We start from the raw sequence: 19,762 nt of genomic DNA on the forward strand, positions 1-19,762 counted from the left end.
GGGGGTGTAGAACAAATTGGGGAATTTCTAATAATACAACCAACACATTTCAGAAGACCGTGGGCCTCCCTTCCTCAGGGCTCTTGTCCATATATTAGCTTTGTGGTGTTGGGTGAAAATTTTAGGCTGGTAAGTTCTCCGGTTTGCCATCATCGCTCTCTTTGTATTTTCATTTTCTGCCCTAACCCACCCTCCTTCCTAAGTATGAATCTGCTGAGGGGGGAACCAAGGTTCTCACTGTGACATTCACCAGTCCTCCTCCCTGCCCCTGGCAGACCCTCATGGATTTCTGTGGGGGTGTTTCTGGAGAGGTAAGTCCCATAGAATCTATGAGGCTATAATGCACGGAGGGGAAGGATAAGAACACTTTGTGTTACCCTTTTATCATTTTTCTTTATAGAGTTTTACTAGCAAGGTGACAACTGACCCTGTTTTGGTATTTTTAAGTTATTCCAAAGATTCTTGGTATTCCGCTCATGTGCAGACGTATTTCGGTTTGTGAGCTCTCGGCCACCTTAAGGTCTGGCTAACGACTCCGCTCTCCCCAACCTCCAAAAGTGATTGTTCTGCAAACTGCAGGAAGCCCCTGGCCCGTCCTGCCTTGAAATATCACAAACTGTAACGTGACATTTTCAGGGTGTCTTGCAAAGAGTTTGCCCGTCACTGGTATCTCACCCCACATATCTGGGGCAGCTCATCTTCTTCTCCTACTGACTTTAAATGAGTTTTAGAACTCTTTTAATAAAACAGTTTTCAGGGCCTTCAAAGAGCTGTCTTTGTGTCACCAATTCCTCGCACCAAGCCAGACTCTCCGGGAGAGAAAGGACGGCTCAGGGAAGGCTGGGTTTGATCTCTCTGCTGCCGAACACAGACAAAGGCAGTGCCAGTGATTTGGTGCGAGTGTTTAAAAATAGGCCAGTCTCCGTGTAAGATGAAGGGCCTCAGCCTTCTGCACAATCAAGATTTTACTTCTCAGCTCAAACCCGCTGAAATGTACCTCTCCGCTTTGAGGGCCTCGCTTCTACTTTTTGATTTACGTTTAAAAAGGAGAAATACGGATCATGCTTTGACTTTTGACTTACCACCGCAGGAAAAGGCAAATGAGAAGTTTTCAAGAGAAGGACTTGTGGATACATTGCTGGCCGATGAAGTGGGGGATTCGCTGGTGTCGGACGCTACACAAAAAAAAAATGAATCACAAACATCTGTAATTGGATCGTTTTAAAAATGAGGACTTTGTTACATTTACTTTGTATCAGGTACATAATGGTCCTGATTTATTAAAGCTCTTCAAGGCTGGAGAGGATACACTTTCATCAGTGAAGCTGGGTGATCCAGCAAACCGGGAATGCTGGACCAGATTCCAGCTTCACTAATGAAAGTGTATCCACTCCAGGCTTGAAGAGCTTAAATAAATAAGGCCTATTGTATGCGATGGGGGAGATTATTCCACATTTGTCTATGGAAACAGCAGTGTGTTGGTATGGCCCACATATTATCCAATCTACTGGGGTCTGTCTGAAGTCCCAGAATAATGGCTCAAGGAACTTGGAGGCCTGGGGATTCCAAAAATACCTCCGCCATGACTGGTACCCTTCATTGGGTTTGGCTGGATCCACTCTTGTTGGATTACCCAAAGCCCAGTCATCGGCCAAGCTGTTTGCCCGTTCCTGGGACGGCGCAGGTCCTATCATTCAGGATGAGCTGATAAAGAGGGAGAGGATGCTGTCTCCGTATGAATAGAGCTGTCGACCTGATTGTGATATATTGTTTCTCATTACCGCCTCCCTGCTCCTGTACGCCCCACGTGTGGAAATCCTATTTATTCCTTAATTTGTTAAGAAGACGGGGGAGGAACACCCTCCGCTCCTTCTCTGAGCCCAATCAGGGAGGGGTAATTGGCTGAGGCCAGCGCGAGGCTCGGGCCTTGATGAAGAGATATGTGTCTGTTCGTACTGTCCAGGCACAACTGCCCCTGCCCAACAAGCCTCCCCGGCCTCAATTAATAATGATTTGCAAATGGCAGACAAGCAGTAACATAGAAAGATGGTCGCCCAGCCTCTCTCCCCGCTCCCCTTAATTTCCTCCTGTAATATAAATTGTGCAGTAACGGAGAACCAGCATCATAAATTCTCAGATTACTTATTCACCATAATAAATGGGCCCCTTGTCTGGTCCATCTCTCTCCCACCTTCACAGGATCACATTCTATTTCCTGCGCCTGGCTTACGGCTCAACGCTTCCTTCTTTATTTGTATGGCTGTCATATCTCTGCTCATCCCCAATTCTGCTCCGCGCCGTCTCATCTCACTCCTCATCCCTCTCAATGTTTAATCTCTTTATCGCCTGTCTGTCTGACATATCTCTTCAGATAGGGCGGTATATGGGGAGCTTTTTAATGAACACCCCGCACATTGTAAATCTGTGTGTGGTGCCGGTGACAACCCCGGACTTGTATGAGATGATCGGCTGCCCTGGAATTCAACCTGCTCAGTCACATCGGTCAGATATTGGATTGCCAGTATGGCAAAGTTTATATTATCAGCACTTTGTGCCAAATATACCACCGCCACATCCAACTAAACTTCACCTTTACCATTATGACAAATACAAAATTAGTCATATATGAGCTGAGTGTGATTGGGTGGCTCCTTTTCTATCCCAGTGAATAAAAATGTGAATAATTTTACCTGCCCCCTCTTTCAGTGATTCACATTTTTTATTAATATTGTTTTTTTTTTTTGTTTTTCTGTTGTTTTTTATATAATTTGGTAACTTTATTACTTTAGAAATGTTTCCAGTCCGACCCGTAAGAGGTTCTTTCCATATTCATTGTAGGGTCATCTCCCATATGGATTTATGGCCATTCTTCCGTTCTTTAGACAATTTGTTGTAATATTCATCTACAGACCCGTATGGCCGGTGCTATTAGCAGGAACATTCACTCATCTATTCACTGACTGTACAAGATACTATTGTCCGGAGGGCTCATCGTATCATCAGACAGTCACTACTTAGATTTATTAAATGTCACAATTTTCAAAATTTGGTGCAATATATGACCAAGAATTTCCAGATGTCTGATTTACAAATATAAGAGATTGTTGGATGTCTGAGTCCAAAACCATGAACGTCAATATGGAGTTGGCCCTTTCTTTGCCCCATCCACCATTCAACTGGGAAGGATTCCCACCAGATTTAGGAGGGGGTCTGTAGGAATTTGTAGCCATTTATTCACAAGATTTGTAAGGTCAGGTGATTGGTGAGTTTGAGCTCTGTGCAGGCCAATGATTTTCCTCCACACTGCTCAGTCCATGGGACCACCATTCAGGTGCCATACCTACCCCTTGTGTTTGTTGTTTCATTTAAATCAATACATTTACACCATTGGGTTTACCATGCAGAATATTTTGGAGAATTGTGGGATTTGCTTCATTGCACAATTTCAGACGACGGTGTACAGACCAATGGGAGCAGCTAGAATGGCAAAATTACTGCTGAGCCGGCTGGATCTCCTTGGCATTGCACAATGGATTGTTGTTACGTGTAGCATTTATATGAATAGCAGTAGGTACAAGAATGCTTATTATTAGGAAAGGAATGGCAATTAAATAATATTTTTTAACTGGACCACTCGCTTTGAATCACAAGAATGGTCCTCTGGGGCTGGTTGGGCCTTCAAGTCATATCATTATATTTGTAATACATTTTATCAGGGCCAGGTTGGAGGAGAGGCAGAAAAGTTCAGCATTGTGTAATATGGTGGAAAGAATAATAATATTAATACAAATTTAGGACTTGTGATAATGAACGGCCCATGAAGGGGCTCACCTTGGCCTTTGCACCCTAGGTTCTAACAGATCTTGTTCCATCACTGCAATATATACATTATTACATTACATCCTCTTATTGAGCTGATAAATTAAAGGACTTTTCATGGCTCTATTCCGGAGGGAGAATTGTTCTTTGTTGTCCATAGCAGTAGTGCATTCTGGGAAAATTAAAGGAAGATTCTGATTGCTGGGGGATTTGTGTAGCTCAGTCCTCCCCGCTCTCTCTCATCTCCGGTGAATGTATTTTGCTTTTCCTTTTTTTGCAGCTAATACACTATCAAAGGTTTTTATGCCGATTACCGAGACCCCCACTGTCTCCTCCCCCTTATCTTAACATGGAATATGCAAATAAAGTCATTTAGCTGAATGCAGAAGTTGATTTTCACTTTAACCTAATTACTGTGATTTATGGCCGGACACCCCCCTTGGTCAGAGACGTCGTAGTATATCATTACGCACCCCCCCAATTGATGGCGGTTGCCTCCTGTACAGTCTCCTAATTCCGCCTCTCACCCTCCCCTTCATTTGTTTTTTAATCCTTAACAAGTTTAGTGTTTTATTAGCTGGCTTTAAGTGGACTGAAGTCGCTGCGCCTTCGAGAGGGCCGGGCGTGGAAAGCCAGCCTGCCGTGCTTAATCGTGCCAGGATAATGGATGTCTAATTGAGTCATTTGAATGCTGTTTTGCCTACAGGAGTGCATAGCATTAAATGTATGATAGGCCTAATTTTCAAACACATCATTACAGCCTCCTTATCCGCTCTTAATAAACACTTTATGAGGGGCTTGGCGCGTACGCAAGGCTCCCGCAGACACCGCGTCCACCGCCGCTCCTCACTCACTTTCCCAGACTGATAAACTCTAATTAAGTCTAATATTTAAAAATATGCTAATGGAGACTTGTTTGAAGAAGTGGTCTCCATTTCCATAATTTCATTATTACGTAAAATACGCTAATTATTCCAGGGAGCTTATTACCAGAAGAGGAATTAGCTCTTAATATAAGGGGGGTGGAGGGTTCTTCTCCAGATCTTCAATGAAAGGTTTTCGCCTCTTCTTTATGTCTTTTATTAGCCATACCGGGGGTGTCTGGCCTCCGGCTCCATCTTTGGGGCCATTTCCTTATAATTTTCCTCTAATTTACAAATATGTGCGGATTCTGAATAATGAGCCTCAATGCTGATCTGAATATTATCAAATCTTCTGCTGGACAATGTTGGGACTTCGTACCGTATTGTGTGTTATAATAATAAATATTATATCTGGAAATATATCGGGGCCAGACCGTGAGCAAAATGTCAAAATTTACTGGGCCGGACCTGGACAAAATGCAACGAATATTACCAGGAATGGACCTTCCAAAATCTCCGGACTGTGGATACAATGTTACTAAATGTATTGGGGGGGGGGACCATGGATAGAATGATAGAAAATGTATTGAAATAATAAACCCAGAATAAAAGTATCTTCATGTAGAATACATTTGTGTTTCTTTGTAATTAATGTATTTTAAATATAATTTGGGTTGCATTCTGTTCTGTAAGTCGGAGGAGGATTCTGCTGTGATTTTTCAACAAAAATAATCAAATTACTTCTCATGTCATAAAGGTTCGTTATACTTTAAATATAAATATTTCTGGATACAGAGCTGGAATCTCATGCAAAACATTTTACCTGTGTTTGCCGTTGCATTCAGATGATTTTGTTATTGTTCTTCCAAACCTTAGCCGTTGCGTGTGTTGGTTTTTCAGGTTCAATGGATTTGTCCGTTGAACAAATTTGTTATATAATTTTACCGAAGCAATATCTGAATTCTTAATGGTTTCCCTATTTTTGGGTGTAATGGGCAAAGACTATAAGGTTTGTATTGCTGTCTCTTCCCCCCGGAGGAGGTTCACCCTATTTGTTTCAGTAGCCATTGTCATCCGGAGAGAACATGGAAAGGAAATTGTCACCAGGACAGCAGGGAAGTTGAATCTTGCAATGGGGAGACCAGTTCTGGGGTCGATGCAGAGAGTGTCCAGCACGGAGCTGAGCCTTGTTTTATTTATCTGGTTGGAAAGGTTGGGTTGCTTTTTGTAGATTCAAAATGTAATCTTATCTTTATTTATAATAAAGTCCCAACATATGATGTAGCATTGTACAATAAATAGAGCCTGCAGATGATAAACCTGCATACATAACAAGCACAAACAATGAGACCGGAGGGGAGGACCCGACCACAGAGCTTACAATCTAGTATTACATATTGATACATCAGAGGTTTTGTTTTATGAATTCCTTGACATCTTATGTGAAATGCGAGCTTCCCTGACTCCTAATTGCACCCATCATTGCGCATTGCTTGTGCTCCATTTACAAGGCCTGGAAGGTGCAGGTTGTACTGCAATATCTTCTCTCAGGTTGTTAGACTCGTCCATGGGGAGCGTTGCTAGACCTCTCCACTCTCTTTCTTAAATATGTTTCTCAAGGGACGGAGACATCTGTGCGGAGAAGATGCAATGGAGAGGTTTTCTTCTCGCTCGTGCCGGAGCCTCTTGGGGGTGAGATGAACAAGATTCAGTTTTGTGAATTGTAACATTGGTATTAGACTGCCTGACTCGGGTCACCGGGGTTAATAGTTTCTCGTAATGCATCTGCCCCTCTCATTGTCGGCGAGATACCAGCGCGTCTCCGATGGCTGGTCGATACTTTGTTTATTAGAGAACTTGTTACTGGCAGAGTCTGGCCCGAGCAGGAGGCAGCCGAGATGAAGACTTTGTCCAACTGTGGAGTCAGCGCAGCAAAACAGAGAGAAGTCTGCCATGTTCTTCACCATTGTCTGCCAGCAACACATTAGAATATTACAGCCAACACATCAAAATATTAGGGACAACACATCGAAATATTAGGGCCAACATATCAGAATATTATGGCCAACATTTTGGAATATTGGGGCCAACACATCGAAATATAGGGGACAATCAGAATATTAGAGCCAATACATCAGAGAATTGGGGCCAACACTTGAGAATATTACGGCCAACACATCAGAATATTGCGTCAAACACAACGAAATATTGGGGCCAAAACATCAAAATATTGGGACCAACACATCGAAATATTGCAGCCAACACATGGAAATATTGGGGCCAACACATCAGAATATTAGGGCCAACATATTGGAATATTGGGGCAAACACATCGAAATATAGGGGACAATCAGAATATTAGAGCCAATACATCAGAGTATTGGGGCCAACACTTGAGAATATTACGGCCAACACACCAAAATATTTGGGCCAACACATACAAGAAGGTCACTTATAAAGTGATTATAATACTGTTACTGTTATAATACTGTTATAAAGGTGACAACACTCTTTCCCTATCTATCAGCTGTTGTCTGCGTTGTCACCCTGTCACACGCGCCCCTGTGCAGACTACAAACAGCTGGGATTGCACACAATAGTCATGCATGGCCCCTATTGTCACCATCAAATAACCAATTCAGAGCAAAGATAGATCCAACACTTACGGGAGGGCAAGTAGTCATGGAGCAGCTGTGAAAGGGCTCTGGAGCAAATATCAAGTTTTCATGAAGATCAGATCAACTTTAGAGTGACATGAAATCTACTCAGTTGTGGGGAATCAAGATATTGTAGTCACCATGGATGGCAGATATTTGTTGGTAGAAATCAGGACACATTTTTCTTAACATTGGGTAAGATTGATTGGTCAGATAAGGTTCTTCTACCTAAACTAAAATCATTGGGCAAGAAAGAAAATTATAAAGAGTTCGATTGATCCAATGATCCCTAATCATTATTGATCCTTGCAGAAACCTATAGATATTTATGTATCCAACTGCTATATTTTGGATCAGTAATATGATTGTTGTCATTATTTTATCTGATTGAAATATTGATCGGAGCCAAAAATTGGTTTCAGTACTAATACAATGACTACCAATAAAAAACCCCACCTGGCCAATCTTTCTTCTGACATTCTGTAAATATCATTTCGATCATTTTTTTGATGGATTCTACATTTGAATGGTTTAATCTGTCACCATCGTCACCCCCTTTACAATATAAATATCCAGATTTGTGTCTGCATTGGGGAAGAAGTTTCACACACAAAATCTTTCAGTAAATGGCATTTTGTGCCCCTAAAATAGTTTTCTCCAACAAAGATAGAGAAATAAAATTCTTCCTCCATGATCATTGGCTGGCTGTGACTTCGGGAGGATTCAGGACGTGTTTTCTGGAAAGGTCGCGCAGGTCGTAGCCGGATGCAGAGGTAACCGTGAGGGCGGCACATTTATCTCCTCCGTATTGTAATTTGTGGTTTAGGGACCATGGCCAGGGGTTCACAGGGGCCAGGAAGAGTTCTGTGTCGTCGGTAAATCACAACCATAAATGATAGATTTGCCAGCCCCAGATACATAATGGCAGCTCCGTGAACTTAAGAATTCCACAGATTAGAATTTATTGAAGGTTGAAATTAAAAAAAAAAAAAAGAGAGCGGACAATGGTGACTCAGTGTCTGAGAATCTCATGGTCACATTCATGTAATGTGAATTATCAGATCGGTGTTTTCACACGGAGATCTGCACCTTCTCCCGAAAATGTTCACATCAAGGATGGGCCGCTGCGTTTCTAGGGCCTGACCTATAGGAGATTTTATCATTTTATATTTTCATCAGCAGGAGGAGAATCTCTGATCTGCACCCCCCACCCTCCAGATAATAATCATTGTCTTTCATTCAGATTGTTGGGTGTTTCTCGTTTCCCCAACTGCCCCGATGATGACGTTCTATGAAATGAACAACTGCCTGAAATGTATTCCCTGGTTGTGTTTCTAGAATATAATCCAGTATCTGATAAATGTTTCAGTGAATAGGCTGATGATTATAAAAACGGTGGATAATTCTCACATAAAACCGATAAAGTTTCGGTGTCGGTGGCCGCACTCCATGCCATCGATCTTGTGGCCAGCCTTCTCCTCGGGTCACATTGGAGGCTCTTGGGCCGGGCCGGGTAATGATGGAGGGGGGGACCAGTTGGAGAATTGGTGAAATGAGTATTAATTGCACAATTATAAATCTCCGGGGATGTTACTCACCCGGCTATCTCCGTCCAGCACCAAGTGCACCTGTCAATAGAAAACTAATTTTCCTGCTTTGGCAGAGAAATGAGGTGTGAGCCACAGCGGTAATTGGTGATAATGAGCTAACTTATTCTTAATATTCGTCCAGCCGCTGTCATCGTCCTGCTCAGACGGAAGCAGCCAGAAATCACCCAGATTAACCCTTTCCTTGTGTGATGTCCCCGTTATTTGTCATGGAATTGTAACAGCAATGTTCACATGTGAGGTCCACGCTGACACCATTGAACCCCTTGCCATAGGGATTGCCAGGAATTATTCTGCCATTGCCAAGGGTTGGACTCCAAAAAAATTTCCTCCATCACCAAACCAGAAAAGATTGGAAGAAGCAAATTTTCAACTTTAATCATCGAAGAGACGAGTTATTAACACAGTTTCTTTTTTTAAGGTATTCTGTGTATATTTTATCTTTCCTGTCTTCTTCCCCCCATCAACATGCTAAATAAACTAATAAAAGTTTCCTGTTTTAATTATTTGCCTTATTTTTGATCTGGTTCAGAAGTTTGGGGTCACATGACTCCCCCTTTTCCTTCAATCTGCGTTGCCCCAGTTCTGGGACTCACATTTCCCCCCAAAGTAATCCCGACGTCGGTGCTGAGACTTGTACACAATACCGGTTCTCTTTCCATGAATAATAAACATTAAATTTTTGGATGATTTATGAACCCCTAGATTGTAAGCTCTTCAGGTCAGGGTCCTCTCCTCCTCCCGTGTCACTGTCTGTATCTTTTTGTCTGTCCTGTTTAATAATAATAATAATTTGAAGTTTTATTAATGATGTTTGGCCGCTTTTATTGATACAAACTGAGGATCCTCCATCCGGTAACCAGCAACGATTCTGCTCGTATTCTGATCTTTATGGGACCATGTGGTGTTTTACTGATTTATTTCTGTAATATCTGCGCGTCTGGATCCTAAAATAAAGGCCGGACAAGCGGGAGCTCAGGGGTCCTCATCGTCACGTGACCAAGTCACCCAATCAGGTTTAATGATCCTGGACCCCTCGTCACCCAGCTGCTAATAGAATGCTTGTAAGGAAATTGGATGTAGGAAAACATGAAGTTTGGGTTATGGTTCCGTTTTTTCTGCCCCATATCCTGTGGTGGCTCCAGGCTTAGAGCCCCCCGGAAGGCCCATTGCAGGCCGTAGAGGAGGATTTGGGGTTGCAGCGTGAGCCTTGCATTGCGAGGAGTGGCAGTCGCTGTATTCATTACCTGCAATCTGCCATTTTAACATTGACAGATGGCTTCTCATCCCTCTGCGGCTGCCGTGTTAACAGCACCTTTCATGTACCTTCCTGATGGGGTATGTTCAGGTGAGGAGACCCCCAAATCCAGGAAGAAAGGGGTCAGGGTGCCGAGGCAGCAGAATAAATATAATGATAGAAACCCAGTCGCTGCCATACCATCATGTACATTTATTCCTGCAGCTTTCAATAATGTAATTCATGTGATCCTGCAATGAAGGTCTTTTTTAAGGCGCTTCCTTTCACACTGATACTACTGCAGCAACAAGAATGTGGGGGAAATGAAAATGGGGCTGTTAGTACATATACATAGACAGGTCATTGTAAAACAGGAAAAAGATTGGTGCTGATGATCTCCCTGCATTGGACTAATTCATTAAATTAGCACCTTAAAAAAGCTAAAAATCAGTAGAATTTTTTATACAGTATAAAGATGCCTAGTAAATTGTTATTCTGAGTGTGACAACCATAAATTCCCTGCAGTAAAATTGCTATACAGTTGTCACAGCTTTAAACCCTCCTCACCGTCCACAGCACCACCTACAGTTCTGGAGAGGCTGTGCATGGCCGATGTGGCTCATAGGGGTTGTAGTCCAGTGGGTGCAGGAAGTGACCCAGCTCCCCTCTGGGCTCCGATAGCCTGGACTGCACTGCATCCCCTGCAACAACGTCATCCATGAGACCCGGACAAAGATAGTCGGGGAGACATTGGGGAAGGGAGGGACCACCCATAACAATTCCCTGTTTGTACACGGATTTGTAAGATTTGATCATTGCACAACGAGGAGTCACATTGTATCGGAACGGAATGGTGGGCCTTAATATTTGCACAATTATCGGTTGCGTTCATTGAGCAGCGGCAGTTTCCTTCCCATAATCCGGGGTGCCGAATCCTGAGTGATGCGCTGCCCTGAGATTTACCCCCACCGCCGGGCCGCTCTTCCATGAACCCCCATCATTTCGGCACTCCGGTTATGGGCGCATTTTTCTTGTCAGACTGACAGAGCTGCTAAGTGGATTTCTGTCTGATGGGCGGACGGCTGATCGCATTACCGCAATGTCCTACATAAACATATTACTTTGTATTCAATAGGCCTAATGAATATAAACTACCGGCAGCATTTTGGGGAGATTTTCTTTATGAGCCAAGACGGATAGCCAGTTATAGATTTATTAAAGAATAATAGACGGCCCTCCTCCTCCCCTCACCACCCCCATCTCATACCCCGCATGGAAAAATCAATATGTTTATTGTAAGAATATTGTCTATTGATATTGTAATAATCGGGCAGATTGATTTAATGCTGCGCTGAGGATGGAATGGGTCAGACCAGGGTTAGAGAAGAGAACCTGTCACCGTCCACGCTACGTTCACTGAACCAAACCATCGCCATTAATTTGTAATGGAAGACAATTATTTGTGGGATATCATTCATCATAGAAGGAAAATAGAAATATTCCATGTGCCAGATGTGATAAATGGGAAACCAAATGTTGGAAAAATAAATGGAAAATGATATTGGTATGGGGCCGCAGGATGAGCATATGTCGAGTGAATGGTGGTGGTAATATGAAGATCAGATTCCCATTGGTGAATGTTTCTTGAATTGTCTGTATTTTTTTCTTTGCCGGCTCCTCCTGGCTTTTTGGGTCGTTTCTTCTTCACTTGAAATACATTTTGTGATCAAAGTTCAGAATGACTCACGGCTGCTTTTATGTTGAATTCTGCCGTGAATCAACCTCGTTTATAGCCCTTTCCGTCCTGTAATATACAGAATAATATTGGAGTTTCAAGGACTTCTGTCTGTCAGTTCATTGTGTTCCCATTAATTATTTCCTCATTGTGAATCCACTGCCAGGAAAGCATTGTGTTACATGAGGAGAGAAGCAACCAATGGGAAGCTTGCATAAACACGGTGCCATCTTTGCTGCCTTTCCTGGTGCCCGATAGCTGAAACGGCACCAAAACCATCGAAAAACCTGGAGATTTTATAGGGAAAGACCCCCAAATGTTTGCCTGCAGTCCACTGGAGAGCACTGACCCCAATCCTACTGAAAATCTTTGGGGTGAATTGCAATGGGGAGCCAGGTCTTCTCATCCATTATCAGTACCTGACCTCACCCATAGGGGGCAAATCCCCACCATCAGTACCCGACCTCACCAATGGGGGCAAATCCCCACTATCAGTACCCGACCTCACCCATAGGGGCAAATCCCCAACATCAGTACCTGACCTCACCCATAGGGGCAAATTGCCACTATCAGTGCCTGACTTCACCAATAGGGGCAAATCCCCACAAAATCCTGTGTGAAACCAACCCAAAAGATTTGAAGATGTTATGGGGGGCAATTCTACAATAAAGGGCAACAGGGGGTAAGGGGCCAGTTCCACATTATTGGCCATGGATTTGTAGTGGAGGATCCAACAAGCTCCTATGCAGCGCTACAGTTCCAGGGTTTCCCTGCATTTTTGTGTTTTCCCCTGAGCAATCTGGTTTCCTTTTACATCCCCAAAACATACTAGAATTATTGATTTTCCCAAATTAGCTCTGTACCAGGCACATTGGATTGTGAGCTCCCTGGTGGGCAGTTTGTCACATAACTTTGGACCCCTTGCTGCCTTTTCCCTTTTCAAGTCCATAAACTTGATGGGCAGGGGTGCACAAACTTTTATCCAAATGCTGTCTGTGTTTCCTTTGACTCATCAGCACCTTCATTCCTCAGCAAAACTCAGGTGTCCAGTATGGTAGGTAAATGACAGGTTCTCTTTATGCATCAAACAAGGGCCATCAGCAGTGGGCCCCTGAGGAGGCGTCACCCGTAAGCAACAAATCTCTGATTAGATCATCACAATAAATGAATATTCATTATTCCAAATGCGAACATGACAGCGGAATCCTCTCCAATGATGTTACCGCGTGTCACCGGGATTCACTATTTGGCAGCCCTTGTGAGCAGAACAATCCCCAAACGCCAGCGCCATGTTTTCATCTCTTCGTTTTTTATTTTTGATTAGAGTTTATAAAATTCTCTGGTTTGTCCTCCCCAGAGCGGGGCGGCATTTGATGTGTTATTAAATCAGTGGCTGCAGATTACATGGAAAAATCAATGAGGAGCTGTAATTGCATATTAGTGGCCAGCTCTGCCATTGTTATTTTATTTATTTTTTTGATGTGCAGATAATTATAATAAGCGGGTTTACCTGGATGGGAATCCGTGATGGAGCAAGAAGCTGCCATCTTGGCACTGCCGAGACACGTCAGTCAGGAATTAGGTGGAAGGTGATGGGTACAGCGGGCACTGTCCAGAACTACCCACATACCCCCTGTTCTGCCCCTTCCATGTACACCCCATTGTGGACACTTCCTGCCCTCTCTACCTACACCCAGCTGTGATGTGTAAAAAACGTGAGGGTCACTTATGTAACCCTACCTGATCTGTGTCATCAGAGGTGACCCCGAGCAAGAAATGAAGGGATTGGTTGTCAGCAGAACAGGAAGACAGAGGTCCAACCTTTTCCTCCTCTAACTGAATGCAATGTTTTGTCTAGGGTTGGGCTTTAATCTTGGACATTGCATTCATGGCACGTTGGTTCATCTGGGAAGATAATGAAGCCGACGATTCTGCTCAGTTTGGCAACCAGCGTAGCTCCGCCCCTTGAAGCGCGGTTAGGTGACGGACGCTTGTTTTTCTCCCGCTATAACATTGAACACGTCAAGTTTTCTGTCCGGATCTTCAATCTTCGTCCTCCCCATTCAGCAGCCGATGAGCGCTGTCCATTAGGAAGAGTTAATACCTCCTGGATCTCTCCGTCTCCGCCGCCTGCAGCCAATGCGTTGTGCGCGCGCTGATGGCGCTGTCAGTCCAGAGCAATGATCTCGTCGCTGTACAGCCCAATTCACGGCTAAGTTATTGGGGACATAACCCTGTCCATTAGCTAAAAATTACTGGAATGACTCGTCGTCCTGTTCAGGGAGCTGCGGGGCACTGTCATATGCGAAAATTTAACAAGGCCTGCAACGCGGCGCCCCAGGCAGCGCAAAGAGCTTTAAGTTTAATTAAAAGTTTTTTTTTTTTAGCTGTAGGTGACCTTAACTCAGCGCTGATAGCGGGGTGTCCTCTGTAACCTTCACGTGTAATCTGTGTACACGTTGTCATCTCATATTCACAAGTTCTAAACATTGCAATGAACAACAACGCGGGAAAAGATCTGAAATATGATTTATTGGACCCAAAACTACTGAACAAATGTAGAATTTTGTCATCTTCAGAACAGCCAGGAAAATGACTGCAGATGATTCATAGAATGATTGCGGATGGAGATTTCTTGTAAGCCTTTGGTGAATGTTCTGCAGGTGTGAATCAGAAAAGTATTGTATGCAGCAAGAAGACACAAAGGTTCTAACCACCAATGGGTACCGACTGCAGAGTGCAATGCATGGCGGGTCACAGGACTCTTGTATGGTTGTCATTCCTTCTAATGGCGCCTCAAACAAATATTACCAACATGCAGCCATGCATTGCCGCCATAGATTGCGTTCCTAAATTCACGGCATAGACATATGTGTGGTGTTATGGGTTGGGTGACCCCTATAGATGAACAGACTGTTGAACGCAATGGGAGGGAAGGTTAAAAAGCTTGCAGGAAATTGAAGTTTCCATAGACGATTAAATAACATTTTTATTTGGACAGTTTTTTAGGTCCTCACCATCGGACCCACAAAACACTAACTTCACTTCTTGGCAAACTTGGCTTTGTATTCGCTTTCAGGTCACTCCGACTGGTCTTTTAATTTTTTAAGTGTCATTGGTAGAATTTTAAATCTTTTACCACAAAGCAAATTTACTGAACAAGCTAAGATGATGACGATGACGATGACGGTGGAAATGTTGCAGATTATCTTCAAAAAAGAGATAGGAAGAGGCAGCGATTGTCCTGTGCTGGTTCCTCGCACAGCAGTCAGCTGTCATTAAAGATTTTTGATTGTGTTAGTAAATCAGTGTGACCCATACGCACCCCATGGATCTGACATATAAATAGATTGAATCTTTGATAACGGTTGTCTCTGACGAGCCTGAGGCTGCGTACACACGTTCGATAATTGTCGTTGGAAAAGATCTTTAATGATCCTTTCCAACGAGAATGAACGAGCCCTGCAAATACAGGGGTAAAGGGGAGAACAACGACGCTGTACTCCGCTGTAGTCACCCCCCTTTATTTCCTTTATGATCGTTCGCCATTCCACGAATGATTAATGCTGTACACACGCAAGATCCGCGTCCGATATCAGCCCTGAGGCTCTTATCAGACAACAATCATCTGACGTGTGTATGTAGACTTAAAGCCGCAATCCAAGCAAAAGATAGCCCCCCCCCATTGGAGCACCTCCCGCACTACCAAAGAATAAATCTTTTTACTTAAAGAGTAATTGCTGGGATCTTGTGATATGACAGGTCCTCTTCCCCTTGTCATTGGGTGAATCCAGAACTGTTCTCTTCTTGATTAAACTAACTGAAATGTTTCTTCATGATTCAGGATAAAGTGAATATCAGTAACGGGAGTGTGATGATTATTACTCTTTATTCACATTTTGGGGATGTCCATTACCTTTGGCGGGGTCTGACAGTCGGCGGTGGAAGTGCGCCGTTATCTTTTGGTTTTATGGCAGGCAGAGTAATATTTTCTGATTAACAAGGGAGGAAAATAATTCGGAGTTAATTGAGTAATAATTACATGAAGGAGTTAAGAAACCATATTAATTGCCTCTGCTAATTACTCCTTTATTTTGCCAACTCACTGCATGCCTCAGCGGCTAAACGGTCCGCCAGGACTTGTCAGGAAAACGTTGAGGGAACCTAGACGGCGATTGGGCGCGACTCGGTCCCAAAAAAAGCAATCCAGGTGCAGCTCAGAACCCGGAGAAAAGGAGCTGGGATACAGAGACTCGGAGACAGTGAAATATGGGTGCAATTAGCCCAGATACAGTTCAATTATGATAAACAGTGCTCGCACCCTTTAAGCCGTGATTAAAAGGCCTCCCCCTTTGATAGAGAGGCCTAATTCCACATTATTATGGCCCCGGCTTGATTATAAAGCACTCTGCCGCTTTACAGGGAGAGATGGATGTCAAGTCGTCTTTATCATTTACACATCAGTGGGAAGAGCAGCTTCTTCAGCCCGCACATTCATTTTCATTTCTCCTCATCCTCCTTCTACCACCACCACCCCCCCCATCCTTGTAGCATGGCACTGCCTCACCGCCTGCCACATACAAGTTGGCAAAGTCACCCTTACGGTAACAACTTGATAAATGGCCGCGGCGTAATGAAATGGAGACATCAAGGCGTGGGGGCGAGGAAGAAAAAGCGTTAATCCGACACAACGCAGCTGTCCCACAACGGCGGGGAGAGGGAAGAAGGATGGCCGGCTGTGCCGTGTTCTGTCAAGGGAGAAATTACACATTTACTTTTGCTTTTTCTTAAGGAGACGCTCGCCATAGATCAAAACACGGGTTTACAAGCCAATTTCCAACATGAAATATAGACAGCGCAAATCAATTTAAAGTCCGGTTTTTATTTTCCCCTCCCGTTAGCAAATAACCCCTCGGTTTAACCCTTAAATAGAGGTGAAGGGGGGATCAGAGGGGTCCGGTACTCTGATCAGGTGACCAGATATTAGGATAATGATTGGTTGTTAATAATAGGGACACAATTTACACAACCAGTGCTGGAGCTCTATGGAGAAATAATAAAATGCAGAGTTCTCCCCAGAATTTTATTTAAGCTGGGTGGGAAGAAGCTGTAGGTGGGTGGCAGCCCTGGTATTGTGACCCAACTTTTCACTAGCCACCCAAAAATAGCCGGGTGGTTACTGAAAAGTGCTGGGTGTTGCACCCAGCTAAAAGAGGCTGGGGACATCACTGAAGTGGATCTGTCATCAGATATATTTATCACTATATCTCTATCCAGCTACAGTGTTGCAGCCTGATTACTGGGGGAAAGAAGAATAAGGAAATGCTTCCTCCTGCCTGCAGCAGATTAATGGACAGCCTAGACAAAGTCACTGACTGGAGCTAAAGGGGACCTTTAAAATGAAAATGGCCGAGCTCTTCTGAAATATGTTGCTGTATATTGTGACGTCAGGAAATGATTTATACAGTTACTGACAGGTCGACATAAATAAGTGAATTTGTTGGGGTCGTAGTAATAATAATTTTGCAGGGATCGTGAAGTTCCTGGTATTGTCAGGTTTGTCATAAATTTCTTTTTAAATTTTGGAAACTTTTTGTTGTCTTTGCACCATTGTGAAGAACCTGCGTGTATCCCGGCCTTTCTCTAATCCTTTCTCTCACTATCAACAGATGACTGCAGGAAAATTGCGAACATTATGAAGACCCTGGCTCACCGAGGCTTCATCTTCAAGCAGACCTCCAGGCGCATCTGATGTGGCTGGGGAGACGGGCTGTGGGGAGGGAGTGGGGCAGGAGGCTGCATGTAGCTCTTCCCTTAACACGTGTTCACGCGGGTGGACAGATAGGAAGCGCAAACGCAAGGTGGAGACGCAACACAACCTGATTGGTACGGACTAACCAGCGGTGTGACAATGGCCATCGTTGTATATATATCCACCATGACTTCATACGTGTGACCTGGTGCTCCACCTCTGTCTACCCCTAGATAATCCATCTTCCCATTCATGTAATGCTTCCCCTATCCTCTCCCAATTGTCAGGGGAATTTACAAGGTAAACCTGAAGTTCCATCTCATCCCAGAGCTTTAGACTGCAGCTGTCCCTCAACTGAGATGTTCTGACAAGGCCCCTGCTCGGCAGTTTTATTTTACGTAGAAATAATCGCATGGCATTGAAAGGTTAACGTTCGTGTGGTGTGGAGTGACGCGTCCCACTTATAGCAAGCTTGTAGGGTTTAGAGATGATTGGAGCTGAGGCATAGAAGTCTCACCGAACTCCAGAAACGTCATCGAGCTGGGATGCTTTATTTTAGGTACTTTGTAGCGTTTAGTTTTGTTTTTGACTGACACGATTGTTGAATCTTTTTTTTTTTTCTCTTTTCGGTTTTTCTTGAAGGGTGGATTCTACTCCTCTCCCACCCGGCTGTCCTGCTTCTAGAGAACTGTTAGTTTTTTTTATATATTATTTTTTATTTATAGAAAAATTAGAAGTGAAAACTCTTTCTTTTTAGTTTGTAGTCTACTAAAGTTTGGTGCTGGAGAAGAGGGAAAATCCCAAACGATGAAATGTGTGGCTTGTTCTGTGATAAGGTGACTCGGTCCTGTGGCGGCTAACATGGCTGCTTGGACTGGAGGTTCGGGTACCCGGTGTCTCTCGTGATGTAGCATTGCACAGACGGATGGGGCGGCGTGGCGCTTACTTTGCCTTTTTATTCCTAATGTGCTCGAATTGGTGATGTATGTTTTTAGTCCCATTTTCCCAGGAGATGGAAATGGGCGACTTGTTGGTGAGCCGGATTCTGGCGTATTAATTTTGAGTGTTTTTGTGAAGAGATGCCCAGAGGCGAAGTAGATGGTGCTCAATGCCATTAGCAGAGCTCACAGTCGGGGATTCTGGGTAACTTCCTGGCCTTTTTTCTATGTATCCTTAGGACGGGAAGTTTGATGCTTCCTCTATGACAAATAATGACGTTTAATTCCAAACAATCAAATTGCCCTCAGATTGATGAATCTGATTGATTTGGGAACAGTCTCATTTTTCTCTTGGTTGTGCTTCCATCGTTGTATACTGCAGTGTTTGGGCCGAGGTACCGAACCTGAGCCGTTGGGTTACCTTTCACCCACCTATGAAAGTGGAAATTACACAACGTTGGTGCCATGTTTAGTGGGTTCTTTTACATTAGACACTGAGCCGTGGAGCGTTTTCGGTCCTTTCCTACAGTCTTTGTTTAGTGCACCGGAGCGAGGAGTTTGCCCGGGAGGTTTGGGAGATGGTCAGGCTGGTGGCCAGGACAGAAGTGGGGAAATCACCTTCCAGTGACAGTGTGGACGGACTGATCTTTGTCCCGCCTAACACTGCCAAGATTGTGGAATGTTGCTTGTCTTTTTTTTTACGGACCCCCCCATCCAATGGATCTTTCAGTCCAAAGAAAATGATAAGACGCGTACCATTCCATTCTGCTGGAGGGGGAAGGGGTCCATAGGACAGTGGAGTCAGGAAGCCTCAAAGCTTAGTTCTCTTTTACTGTAAGAGTTTGATGTTTGGCCTCAACCTAAAAACACATCAAACGAGCTTCTCCCCTTCCTCTGCGACAATCCATTCATAAGCCTCCTGCCCCTTCCCAAGAGCCCTGAAGAGGTGCAGAAATACCTGGTTGCCTGCAGTGAGAGGAGAGTCACTTCTCACCTTATCATTACATCACATGCACCGCAGGTGTTGTCGCGCCAGTTACGTGAAGACAAATAAATGAACAAAATAAACAAGAAAAATAAAAATAATTGAAACATAAATGTGTGGTTACTTATGGGGGTGTCCGGGATTGGGGGAGGGGATTGATGACTCCAAA

The 19,762-nt window shown here is 43.9% G+C and overlaps 1 protein-coding gene across 1 annotated transcript in view; it reads left to right on the top strand.

Moving 5' to 3' along the window:
• Positions 1-19,706, top strand: part of ERI3 (ERI1 exoribonuclease family member 3) — a gene marked incomplete in the record, with an annotated part of 132,208 nt that extends 112,502 nt beyond the window's left edge. Inside the window, 1 exon segment of the mRNA XM_072419275.1 lies at positions 17,588-19,706. Coding sequence (XP_072275376.1) covers positions 17,588-17,670 — 83 coding nt within the window.
• Positions 19,707-19,762: the final 56 nt, after the last annotated feature.

This window comes from Pyxicephalus adspersus, chromosome 8 (assembly GCF_032062135.1).
Source record: "Pyxicephalus adspersus chromosome 8, UCB_Pads_2.0, whole genome shotgun sequence".
NCBI lineage: Eukaryota > Metazoa > Chordata > Amphibia > Anura > Pyxicephalidae > Pyxicephalus > Pyxicephalus adspersus.